At 55.6% G+C, this 13,543-nt stretch overlaps 1 protein-coding gene across 1 annotated transcript in view; it reads left to right on the top strand.

Moving 5' to 3' along the window:
- Positions 1-13,543, top strand: part of LOC140374781 (syntaxin-18-like) — a 57,038-nt gene that overhangs the window by 2,139 nt on the left and 41,356 nt on the right. Inside the window, exons 2-4 of the mRNA XM_072461777.1 lie at positions 1,264-1,331; positions 2,221-2,336; positions 11,688-11,765. Of these exons, the coding sequence (XP_072317878.1) occupies positions 1,264-1,331; positions 2,221-2,336; positions 11,688-11,765 (262 nt within the window). The remainder of the gene's footprint in view (positions 1-1,263; positions 1,332-2,220; positions 2,337-11,687; positions 11,766-13,543) is intronic.

Consider the following 13,543-nt stretch of genomic DNA (forward strand, 5'->3'; position numbering starts at 1 on the left):
CGTGACTTTGAGCAGGTTTACAGCAGAAGAACGTGACTTTGAGCAGGTTTACAGCAGAAGAACATGACTTTGAGCAGGTTTACAGCAGAAGAACGTGACTTTGAGCAGGTTTACAGCAGAAGAACATGACTTTGAGCAGGTTTACAGCAGAAGAACGTGACTTTGAGCAGGTTTACAGCAGAAGAACGTGACTTTGAGCAGGTTTACAGCAGAAGAACGTGACTTTGAGCAGGTTTACAGCAGAAGAACGTGACTTTGAGCAGGTTTACAGCAGAAGAACGTGACTTTGAGCAGGTTTACAGCAGAAGAACGTGACTTTGAGCAGGTTTACAGCAGAAGAACGTGACTTTGAGCAGGTTTACAGCAGAAGAACGTGACTTTGAGCAGGTTTACAGCAGAAGAACGTGACTTTGAGCAGGTTTACAGCAGAAGAACGTGACTTTGAGCAGGTTTACAGCAGAAGAACGTGACTTTGAGCAGGTTTACAGCAGAAGAACGTGACTTTGAGCAGGTTTACAGCAGAAGAACGTGACTTTGAGCAGGTTTACAGCAGAAGAACGTGACTTTGAGCAGGTTTACAGCAGAAGAACGTGACTTTGAGCAGGTTTACAGCAGAAGAACGTGACTTTGAGCAGGTTTACAGCAGAAGAACGTGACTTTGAGCAGGTTTACAGCAGAAGAACGTGACTTTGAGCAGGTTTACAGCAGAAGAACGTGACTTTGAGCAGGTTTACAGCAGAAGAACGTGACTTTGAGCAGGTTTACAGCAGAAGAACGTGACTTTGAGCAGGTTTACAGCAGAAGAACGTGACTTTGAGCAGGTTTACAGCAGAAGAACGTGACTTTGAGCAGGTTTACAGCAGAAGAACGTGACTTTGAGCAGGTTTACAGCAGAAGAACGTGACTTTGAGCAGGTTTACAGCAGAAGAACGTGACTTTGAGCAGGTTTACAGCAGAAGAACGTGACTTTGAGCAGGTTTACAGCAGAAGAACATGACTTTGAGCAGGTCTGATTCAGCTCAAACATTGGTGCGCTCACACGTTCCTCGTTGTTTCTTTGTGGTGAAGTTAAACCGCTCTGAGAAGCGTCTGTCACTGCGCTGTTTGCTAGTTTATTTATAAGATGTTTGGCGAGAAAATTGCATTTGTTTAGGCTCGATCATTGCGAGAGAATCTGCTCCTGATCAAATGTGTTCTGTACACATGCCGGGTTTGGATTTGTGAAGCGATCAGGTCTAAACATCTGTGCTTTTATTCTGACAGGTCTTAAACATCTCCAAACTCAAAGACTTCCTGCTGCAGTATCGGAAAGACTACGTGAGCGCTGGAAGGTAAACTCTTCCCCCGTGGTTCTAATGCTGACGTTTGACTCCATCACTTCTTCTTTTCATTGCATCCAGCACCAAGACAAGTTCCTATGTTTTTGAATTATTTTCATGGCAATAAACATATTCTGATTCTGACTCTAAAACACACATTAAAAGACCTTTATAACAGAGACCATATTAAATCAAAATGTCCCAAAAAAAATCTATTTCTGATTTTCATCAATAATACATTATTTCATGAATATTATTAGCTTCAGTCACATAAACACCTTTTATTTGGTTCAAAATGTGTTTAAAAAGTATCAATGTTCAAAGATAATATAGTCTGCTTGGTCCAGAGAACAAATATTATGCATTAATCCTCACATTTATTCATTTATATATATATATTTAAACTATGCATTTCATGCATTTACAAAGAATTACACAGAAAAATACTAATAAAGAGAACATTTATTCTTATCTCTAAAATGTAAATTAAGTTTGTTCCCGATTCAATTTTTTTAAAATTTGAGTTTGTTTAAAAATAAAACACACAACAGACATAGAACAGGACCAGAGATTACAAAGAGACGACACACAACTCTGGCTTTGCATCATTTATCCCATTTTGTATGGTGTTTTTTTGGTCTTTGTACATTTTATTGATCATTTTATTATTGGATATATTCTTTGCAGTTCATCAGGATATCTCTTTGTTTTATTTTGTGTTTTGTATTTGACAGGGTGCAGACGAAAAGGACACTTTCTTTCATTTGATTTCCTCTGAATAAATAAATGAAAAAATAAAACAAACAAACAACTAAAGTGTAAAGACTAAGCCCAAGTTTGAACCCCACACTGTGTGTTTTTTACTGTGTTTTGTCTTATTTATCCTGTGTTTTGTATTTAGCCTGATCTCATCTGAAGTGAGTCGTATGACGGACAGTGAGAGAGACCAGATCGACCAGGACGCTCAGATCTTCATGAGAACCTGCTCCGAGGCCATCAGGAGCCTCCGGCACGAAGGTCTGTGCGGGACTGCAGCGGGACTGCAGCGGGACTGCAGACTGCAGCGCGACTGCAGCGCGACTGCAGCGCGACTGCAGACTGCAGCGCGACTGCAGCGCGACTGCAGACTGCAGCGGGACTGCAGCGGGACTGCAGACTGCAGCGCGACTGCAGCGGGACTGCAGACTGCAGCGCGACTGCAGCGGGACTGCAGACTGCAGCGCGACTGCAGCGCGACTGCAGACTGCAGCGGGACTGCAGCGGGACTGCAGACTGCAGCGCGACTGCAGCGGGACTGCAGACTGCAGCGCGACTGCAGCGCGACTGCAGACTGCAGCGCGACTGCAGCGCGACTGCAGACTGCAGCGGGACTGCAGCGGGACTGCAGACTGCAGCGCGACTGCAGCGGGACTGCAGCGGGACTGCAGACTGCAGCGCGACTGCAGCGGGACTGCAGCGGGACTGCAGACTGCAGCGCGACTGCAGCGGGACTGCAGCGGGACTGCAGCGGGACTGTAGCGGGACTGTAGACTGCAGCGGGACTGCAGCGGGACTGCAGCGGGACTGTAGACTGCAGCGCGACTGCAGCGGGACTGCAGCGGGACTGTAGCGGGACTGTAGACTGCAGCGGGACTGCAGCGGGACTGCAGCGGGACTGTAGACTGCAGCGCGACTGCAGCGGGACTGCAGCGGGACTGCAGCGGGACTGCAGCGGGACTGTAGCGGGACTGTAGACTGCAGCGGGACTGCAGCGGGACTGTAGACTGCAGCGGGACTGCAGCGGGACTGTAGACTGCAGCGGGACTGCAGCGGGACTGTAGACTGTAGCGGGACTGTAGACTGTAGCGGGACTGCAGCGGGACTGTAGCAGGACTGTAGCGGGACTGTAGACTGTAGCGGGACTGCAGCGGGACTGTAGCGGGACTGTAGACTGCAGCGGGACTGCAGCGGGACTGCAGCGGGACTGTAGCGGGACTGTAGCAGGACTATAGACTGTAGTGGGACTGTAGCGGGACTGTAGACTGTAGCGGGACTGTAGACTGTAGCGGGACTGTAGCGGGACTGTAGCGGGACTGTAGCGGGACTGTAGCGGGACTGTAGACTGTAGCGGGACTGCAGCGGGACTGCAGCGGGACTCCAGCGGGACTGTAGCGGGACTGTAGCAGGACTATAGACTGTAGTGGGACTGTAGCTGGACTGTAGACTGTAGCGGGACTGTAGCGGGACTGTAGACTGTAGCGGGACTCTAAACTGTAGCGGGACTGTAGCGGGACTGTAGCGGGACTGTAGCGGCACTGTAGACTGTAGCGGGACTGTAGCGGGACTGTAGCGGGACTGTAGAGTGTAGCGGGACTGTAGCTGGACTGTAGCGGGACTGTAGCGGGACTGTAGACTGTAGCGGGACTGTAGACTGTAGCGGGACTGTAGACTGTAGCGGGACTGTAGACTGTAGCGGGACTGTAGCGGGACTGTAGACTGTAGCGGGACTGTAGCGGGACTGTAGCGGGACTGTAGACTGTAGCGGGACTGTAGCGGGACTGTAGCGGGACTGTAGACTGTAGCTGGACTGTAGACTGTAGCTGGACTGTAGACTGTAGCGAGACTGTAGCGGGACTGTAGACTGTAGCGGGACTGTAGCGGGACTGTAGACTGTAGCGGGACTGTAGACTGTAGCGGGACTGTAGCGGGACTGCAGCGGGACTGTAGCGGGACTGTAGACTGTAGCGGGACTGTAGACTGTAGCGGGACTGTAGCGGGACTGTAGACTGTAGCGGGACTGTAGACTGTAGCGGGACTGTAGACTGTAGCGGGACTGTAGCGGGACTGTAGACTGTAGCGGGACTGTAGACTGTAGCGGGACTGTAGCAGGACTGTAGACTGTAGCGGGACTGTAGCGGGACTGTAGACTGTAGCGGGACTGTAGACTGTAGCGGGACTGTAGCGGGACTGTAGACTGTAGCGGGACTGTAGCGGGACTGCAGCGGGACTGTAGCGGGACTGTAGACTGCAACGGGACTGCAGCGGGACTGTAGACTGCAGCGGGACTGCAGCGGGACTGTAGACTGCAGCGGGACTGCAGCGGGACTGTAGACTGCAGCGGGGGGACTGCAGCGGGACTGCAGCGGGACTGTAGCGGGACTGTAGCGGGACTGTAGACTGTAGCGGGACTGTAGACTGTAGCGGGACTGTAGACTGTAGCGGGACTGTAGCGGGAATGCAGCGGGACTGTAGACTGTAGCGGGACTGTAGCGGGACTGTAGCGGGACTGTAGACTGTAGCGGGACTGTAGCGGGAATGCAGCGGGACTGTAGACTGTAGCGGGACTGTAGCGGGACTGCAGCGGGACTGCAGCGGGACTGTAGCGGGACTGCAGCGGGACTGCAGCGGGACTGCAGCGGGACTGCAGCGGGACTGTAGCGGGACTGCAGCGGGACTGTAGCGGGACTGTAGCGGGACTGTAGACTGCAACGGGACTGCAGCGGGACTGTAGACTGCAGCGGGACTGCAGCGGGACTGTAGACTGCAGCGGGGGGACTGCAGCGGGACTGCAGCGGGACTGCAGCGGGACTGTAGCGGGACTGTAGCGGGGCTGTAGACTGTAGCGGGACTGTAGACTGTAGCGGGACTGTAGACTGTAGCGGGACTGTAGCGGGAATGTAGCGGGACTGTAGCGGGACTGTAGCGGGAATGCAGCGGGACTGTAGCGGGACTGTAGCGGGACTGCAGCGGGACTGCAGCGGGACTGTAGCGGGACTGCAGCGGGACTGTAGCGGGACTGCAGCGGGACTGCAGCGGGACTGCAGCGGGACTGCAGACTGTAGCGGGACTGCACCCGGACTGTAGCGGGACTGTAGCGGGACTGTAGCGGGACTGTAGCGGGACTGCAGCGGGACTGCAGCGGGAATGCAGCGGGACTGTAGCGGGACTGTAGACTGTAGCGGGACTGCACCCGGACTGTAGCGGGACTGTAGCGGGACTGTAGCGGGACTGTAGCGGGACTGCAGCGGGACTGCAGCGGGAATGCAGCGGGACTGTAGCGGGACTGTAGACTGTAGCGGGACTGCACCCGGACTGTAGCGGGACTGTAGCGGGACTGTAGCGGGACTGTAGCGGGACTGCAGCGGGACTGTAGCGGGACTGCACCCGGACTATAGCAGGACTGTAGAGGGACTGTAGACTGTAGCGGGACTGTAGCGGGACTGTAGACTGCAGCGGGACTGCAGCGGGACTGCAGACTGCAGCGCGACTGCAGCGGGACTGCAGACTGCAGCGCGACTGCAGCGGGACTGCAGACTGCAGCGCGACTGCAGCGCGACTGCAGACTGCAGCGGGACTGCAGCGGGACTGCAGACTGCAGCGCGACTGCAGCGGGACTGCAGACTGCAGCGCGACTGCAGCGCGACTGCAGACTGCAGCGCGACTGCAGCGCGACTGCAGACTGCAGCGGGACTGCAGCGGGACTGCAGACTGCAGCGCGACTGCAGCGGGACTGCAGCGGGACTGCAGACTGCAGCGCGACTGCAGCGGGACTGCAGCGGGACTGCAGACTGCAGCGCGACTGCAGCGGGACTGCAGCGGGACTGCAGCGGGACTGTAGCGGGACTGTAGACTGCAGCGGGACTGCAGCGGGACTGCAGCGGGACTGTAGACTGCAGCGCGACTGCAGCGGGACTGCAGCGGGACTGCAGCGGGACTGTAGACTGCAGCGCGACTGCAGCGGGACTGCAGCGGGACTGCAGCGGGACTGCAGCGGGACTGTAGCGGGACTGTAGACTGCAGCGGGACTGCAGCGGGACTGTAGACTGCAGCGGGACTGCAGCGGGACTGTAGACTGCAGCGGGACTGCAGCGGGACTGTAGACTGTAGCGGGACTGTAGACTGTAGCGGGACTGCAGCGGGACTGTAGCAGGACTGTAGCGGGACTGTAGACTGTAGCGGGACTGCAGCGGGACTGTAGCGGGACTGTAGACTGCAGCGGGACTGCAGCGGGACTGCAGCGGGACTGTAGCGGGACTGTAGCAGGACTATAGACTGTAGTGGGACTGTAGCGGGACTGTAGACTGTAGCGGGACTGTAGACTGTAGCGGGACTGTAGCGGGACTGTAGCGGGACTGTAGCGGGACTGTAGCGGGACTGCAGCGGGACTGCAGCGGGACTCCAGCGGGACTGTAGCGGGACTGTAGCAGGACTATAGACTGTAGTGGGACTGTAGCTGGACTGTAGACTGTAGCGGGACTGTAGCGGGACTGTAGACTGTAGCGGGACTCTAAACTGTAGCGGGACTGTAGCGGGACTGTAGCGGGACTGTAGCGGCACTGTAGACTGTAGCGGGACTGTAGCGGGACTGTAGCGGGACTGTAGAGTGTAGCGGGACTGTAGCTGGACTGTAGCGGGACTGTAGCGGGACTGTAGACTGTAGCGGGACTGTAGACTGTAGCGGGACTGTAGACTGTAGCGGGACTGTAGACTGTAGCGGGACTGTAGCGGGACTGTAGACTGTAGCGGGACTGTAGCGGGACTGTAGCGGGACTGTAGACTGTAGCGGGACTGTAGCGGGACTGTAGCGGGACTGTAGACTGTAGCTGGACTGTAGACTGTAGCTGGACTGTAGACTGTAGCGAGACTGTAGCGGGACTGTAGACTGTAGCGGGACTGTAGCGGGACTGTAGACTGTAGCGGGACTGTAGACTGTAGCGGGACTGTAGCGGGACTGCAGCGGGACTGTAGCGGGACTGTAGACTGTAGCGGGACTGTAGACTGTAGCGGGACTGTAGCGGGACTGTAGACTGTAGCGGGACTGTAGACTGTAGCGGGACTGTAGACTGTAGCGGGACTGTAGCGGGACTGTAGACTGTAGCGGGACTGTAGACTGTAGCGGGACTGTAGCAGGACTGTAGACTGTAGCGGGACTGTAGCGGGACTGTAGACTGTAGCGGGACTGTAGACTGTAGCGGGACTGTAGCGGGACTGTAGACTGTAGCGGGACTGTAGCGGGACTGCAGCGGGACTGTAGCGGGACTGTAGACTGCAACGGGACTGCAGCGGGACTGTAGACTGCAGCGGGACTGCAGCGGGACTGTAGACTGCAGCGGGACTGCAGCGGGACTGTAGACTGCAGCGGGGGGACTGCAGCGGGACTGCAGCGGGACTGTAGCGGGACTGTAGCGGGACTGTAGACTGTAGCGGGACTGTAGACTGTAGCGGGACTGTAGACTGTAGCGGGACTGTAGCGGGAATGCAGCGGGACTGTAGACTGTAGCGGGACTGTAGCGGGACTGTAGCGGGACTGTAGACTGTAGCGGGACTGTAGCGGGAATGCAGCGGGACTGTAGACTGTAGCGGGACTGTAGCGGGACTGCAGCGGGACTGCAGCGGGACTGTAGCGGGACTGCAGCGGGACTGCAGCGGGACTGCAGCGGGACTGCAGCGGGACTGTAGCGGGACTGCAGCGGGACTGTAGCGGGACTGTAGCGGGACTGTAGACTGCAACGGGACTGCAGCGGGACTGTAGACTGCAGCGGGACTGCAGCGGGACTGTAGACTGCAGCGGGGGGACTGCAGCGGGACTGCAGCGGGACTGCAGCGGGACTGTAGCGGGACTGTAGCGGGGCTGTAGACTGTAGCGGGACTGTAGACTGTAGCGGGACTGTAGACTGTAGCGGGACTGTAGCGGGAATGCAGCGGGACTGTAGCGGGACTGTAGCGGGAATGCAGCGGGACTGTAGCGGGACTGTAGCGGGACTGCAGCGGGACTGCAGCGGGACTGTAGCGGGACTGCAGCGGGACTGTAGCGGGACTGCAGCGGGACTGCAGCGGGACTGCAGCGGGACTGCAGACTGTAGCGGGACTGCACCCGGACTGTAGCGGGACTGTAGCGGGACTGTAGCGGGACTGTAGCGGGACTGCAGCGGGACTGCAGCGGGAATGCAGCGGGACTGTAGCGGGACTGTAGACTGTAGCGGGACTGCACCCGGACTGTAGCGGGACTGTAGCGGGACTGTAGCGGGACTGTAGCGGGACTGCAGCGGGACTGTAGCGGGACTGCACCCGGACTATAGCAGGACTGTAGAGGGACTGTAGACTGTAGCGGGACTGTAGCGGGACTGTAGACTGTAGCGGGACTGTAGCGGGACTGTAGACTGTAGCGGGACTGTAGACTGTAGCCGGACTGTAGTGGGACTGTAGACTGCAGCGGGACTGCAGCGGGACTGTAGCGGGACTGTAGACTGTAGCGGGACTGTAGCGGGACTGTAGACTGTAGCGGGACTGTAGACTGTAGCCGGACTGTAGACTGTAGCCGGACTGTAGACTGTAGCGGGACTGTAGACTGTAGCGGGACTGTAGACTGTAGCGGGACTGTAGACTGTAGCTGGACTGTAGACTGTAGCGGGACTGTAGACTGTAGCGGGACTGTAGCGGGATTGTAGCGGGACTGTAGCGGGACTGTAGACTGTAGCGGGACTGTAGCAGGACTGTAGACTGTAGCCGGACTGTAGTGGGACTGTAGACTGCAGCGGGACTGTAGCGGGACTGTAGACTGTAGCGGGACTGTAGCGGGACTGTAGACTGTAGCGGGACTGTAGACTGTAGCCGGACTGTAGACTGTAGCGGGACTGTAGACTGTAGCGGGACTGTAGACTGTAGCTGGACTGTAGACTGTAGCGGGACTGTAGACTGTAGCGGGATTGTAGCGGGACTGTAGCGGGACTGTAGACTGTAGCGGGACTGTAGACTGTAGCGGGACTGTAGACTGTAGCGGGATTGTAGCGGGACTGTAGCGGGACTGTAGACTGTAGCGGGACTGTAGACTGTAGCGGGACTGTAGACTGTAGCGGGACTGTAGCGGGACTGTAGACTGTAGCGGGACTGTAGCGGGACTGTAGACTGTAGCGGGACTGTAGACTGTAGCCGGACTGTAGCGGGACTGTAGACTGCAGCGGGACTGCAGCGGGACTGCAGCGGGACTGCAGCGGGACTGCAGCGGGACTGCAGCGGGACTGTAGCGGGACTGCAGCGGGACTGCAGCGGGACTGTAGCGGGACTGTAGCGGGACTGCAGCGGGACTGCAGCGGGACTGCAGCGGGACTGCAGCGGGACTGCAGCGGGACTGCAGTGGGACTGCAGTGGGACTGCAGCGGGACTGTAGCGGGAATGTAGCGGGACTGTAGACTTTAGCGGAACTGTAGCGGGACTGTAGACTAGCGGGACTGCAGCGGGACTGCAGCGGGACTGCAGCGGGACTGCAGCGGGACTGCAGCGGGACTGTAGCGGAACTGCACCCGGACTGTAGCGGGACTGTAGCGGGACTGCAGCGGGACTGTAGCGGGACTGCACCCGGACTGCACCCGAACTGTAGACTGTAGCGGGACTGTAGCAGGACTATAGACTGTAGTGGGACTGTAGCGGGACTGTAGACTGTAGCGGGACTGTAGACTGTAGCGGGACTGTAGCGGGACTGTAGCGGGACTGTAGCGGGACTGTAGCGGGACTGTAGACTGTAGCGGGACTGTAGCGGGACTGCAGCGGGACTGCAGCGGGACTCCAGCGGGACTGTAGCCGGACTGTAGCAGGACTATAGACTGTAGTGGGACTGTAGCTGGACTGTAGACTGTAGCGGGACTGTAGCGGGACTGTAGACTGTAGCGGGACTCTAAACTGTAGCGGGACTGTAGCGGGACTGTAGCGGCACTGTAGACTGTAGCGGGACTGTAGCGGGACTGTAGCGGGACTGTAGCGGGACTGTAGACTGTAGCGGGACTGTAGCTGGACTGTAGCGGGACTGTAGCGGGACTGTAGACTGTAGCGGGACTGTAGACTGTAGCGGGACTGTAGCGGGACTGTAGACTGTAGCGGGACTGTAGCAGGACTGTAGACTGTAGCGGGACTGTAGCGGGACTGTAGACTGTAGCGGGACTGTAGCGGGACTGTAGACTGTAGCGGGACTGTAGCGGGACTGTAGCGGGACTGTAGCGGGACTGTAGACTGTAGCTGGACTGTAGACTGTAGCGATACTGTAGCGGGACTGTAGACTGTAGCGGGACTGTAGCGGGACTGTAGACTGTAGCGGGACTGTAGACTGTAGCGGGACTGCAGCGGGACTGTAGCGGGACTGTAGACTGTAGCGGGACTGTAGACTGTAGCGGGACTGTAGCGGGACTGTAGACTGTAGCGGGACTGTAGACTGTAGCGGGACTGTAGACTGTAGCGGGACTGTAGACTGTAGCGGGACTGTAGCGGGACTGTAGACTGTAGCGGGACTGTAGACTGTAGCGGGACTGTAGCGGGACTGTAGACTGTAGCGGGACTGTAGCGGGACTGTAGACTGTAGCGGGACTGTAGACTGTAGCGGGACTGTAGCGGGACTGTAGACTGTAGCGGGACTGTAGACTGTAGCGGGACTGTAGCGGGACTGTAGACTGTAGCGGGACTGTAGCGGGACTGTAGACTGTAGCGGGACTGTAGACTGTAGCGGGACTGTAGCGGGACTGTAGACTGTAGCGGGACTGTAGACTGTAGCGGGACTGTAGCGGGACTGTAGACTGTAGCGGGACTGTAGACTGTAGCGGGACTGTAGACTGTAGCGGGACTGTAGACTGTAGCGGGACTGTAGCGGGACTGTAGCGGGACTGTAGACTGTAGCGGGACTTTAGCGGGACTGTAGACTGTAGCGGGACTGTAGCGGGACTGTAGACTGTAGCGGGACTGTAGACTGTAGCGGGACTGTAGCGGGACTGTAGACTGTAGCGGGACTGTAGCGGGACTGTAGACTGTAGCGGGACTGTAGCGGGACTGTAGACTGTAGCGGGACTGTAGCGGGACTGTAGACTGTAGCGGGACTGTAGCGGGACTGTAGCGGGACTGTAGCGGGACTGTAGACTGTAGCGGGACTGTAGACTGTAGCGGGACTGTTGACTGTAGCGGGACTGTAGCGGGACTGTAGCGGGACTGTAGACTGTAGCGGGACTGTAGCGGGACTGTAGACTGTAGCGGGACTGTAGACTGTAGCGGGACTGTAGCGGGACTGTAGCGGGACTGTAGACTGTAGCGGGACTGTAGCGGGACTGTAGACTGTAGCGGGACTGTAGACTGTAGCGGGACTGTAGCGGGACTGTAGACTGTAGCGGGACTGTAGCGGGACTGTAGACTGTAGCGGGACTGTAGACTGTAGCGGGACTGTAGACTGTAGCGGGACTGTAGCGGGACTGTAGACTGTAGCGGGACTGTAGCGGGACTGTAGACTGTAGCGGGACTGTAGCGGGACTGTAGAAATGTACTCATTCACAATAATGGGAGTATTGCTAATTCTTTAGTGTTTATTTGATCTGGACAGACCGTAGTTTAGTCCTGATGAGTTTTGTGTTTGTTCAGCAGAGAAACAGGCGACTTCAGCCCAGACCAAAGACCACAGAGGAGCCATACTGGACCTCATCGAGTCTTACCTGAGAGGTGAGTCTGGGCTTAGTCCTGCAGGCTGCAAAATAGACGGGGGCCCGGGGCCCGCAAGCTGTTGAATCTCCAGCGGGCCGGCAGTTTGAAATAGGAGGGGGCCCCCCGGGGCCTGCCGTGCCCCTCCTCAAAAAAAATTAAGATTTAACTAGTAATTTGTCCCTATTCGGGGCATTTTCATCGCTTAAGTTTCGTTTTGACAGACACGCCCACTTCACACGTCTTCTCGCTTCTCATTGGCCAAGCGGTCTCTGTGATGTAATATCGATGAAATCGGGCATCTGATTGGCCGCTGCGTTTTTGTTGCGTTCACGTGTCCTCGGAAATGCTCGGTCTAATTTTCGGGGCAATGTTTATATGTTAGTAGTTTATTTTGTAGGATGTGATTTCATATATTCCACAAGATCTCCTTGTGTCAAATGCTCTAAACAGTATTTATTTTATAAGAAACATGAATATATTGAACGAAACAGTTTTAAAGATCATGATCTCTGGTTTATATGATTCAGTATTTGTGCTCTTCATATCAAATAACAGATAAAAGTACTTGTTTTACATGCTAATAACCAGGTTTAAAGCAACACATTTATCTTGTTCGTATGACTCAGCGCGCGCTTGTGGGCCCCTGAAATTGCTTGGGAAGTTAGGGCCCCCCAGGCCCCTAACTTTGAAAATCTATTTGTCAGTCTGTCCTGGGACAGTCCTGATTTAGTCCTGCTTTAGTCCTGCTTTAGTCCTGCTTTAGACCTGCTTTAGACCTGCTTTAGACCTGCTTTAGTCCTGCTTTAGTCCTGCTTTAGTCCTGCTTTAGACCTGCTTTAGTCCTGCTTTAGACCTGCTTTAGACCTGCTTTAGTCCTGCTTTAGTCCTGCTTTAGACCTGCTTTAGTCCTGCTTTAGACCTGCTTTAGACCTGCTTTAGTCCTGCTTTAGACCTGCTTTAGACCTGCTTTAGTCCTGCTTTGGACCTGCTTTGGACCTGCTTTGGACCTGCTTTAGACCTGCTTTAGACCTGCTTTAGACCTGCTTTAGACCTGCTTTAGACCTGCTTTAGATCTGCTTTAGATCTGCTTTAGTCCTGCTTTAGACCTGCTTTAGTCCTGCTTTAGTCCTGCTTTAGTCCTGCTTTAGTCCTGCTTTAGACCTGCTTTAGACCTGCTTTAGACCTGCTTTAGACCTGCTTTAGACCTGCTTTAGTCCTGCTTTAGTCCTGCTTTAGTCCTGCTTTAGACCTGCTTTAGACCTGCTTTAGATCTGCTTTGGTCCCGCTTTAGTCCCGCTTGAGTCCTGTTTCAGTTTAAGTCCTTGTTTGGACCACCTACCCTAAAACCGGCTGCTAACATAGCAAACATAAACAGCAAGTACAGTACTGTGTCTGCACTAGAGTCTCTGCAGTGTCTGCTCTGCAGTCTCTACAGTCTCTGCACTACAGTCTCTGCAGTGTCTGCACTACAGTCTCTCTGCAGTGTCTGCTCTGCAGTCTCTGCAGTGTCTGCACTACAGTCTCTACAGTCTCTGCACTACAGTCTCTGCAGTGTCTGCACTACAGTCTCTCTGCAGTGTCTGCTCTGCAGTCTCTGCAGTGTCTGCACTACAGTCTCTACAGTCTCTGCACTACAGTCTCTGCAGTGTCTGCACTACAGTCTCTCTGCACTGTCTGCTCTATAGGCTCTTCAGTGTCTGCACTGCAGTCTCTTCAGTGTCTGCACTGCAGTCTCTTCAGTGTCTGCTCTATAGTCTCTGCAGTGTCTGAATTACTGTCTCTGCAGTGTCTGCATT

The sequence above is a fragment of the Eucyclogobius newberryi genome, unplaced genomic scaffold (genome assembly GCF_026437365.1).
Source record: "Eucyclogobius newberryi isolate DKJ021-1_F unplaced genomic scaffold, fEucNew1.0.hap1 SCAF_311, whole genome shotgun sequence".
Classification (NCBI taxonomy): domain Eukaryota; kingdom Metazoa; phylum Chordata; class Actinopteri; order Gobiiformes; family Gobiidae; genus Eucyclogobius; species Eucyclogobius newberryi.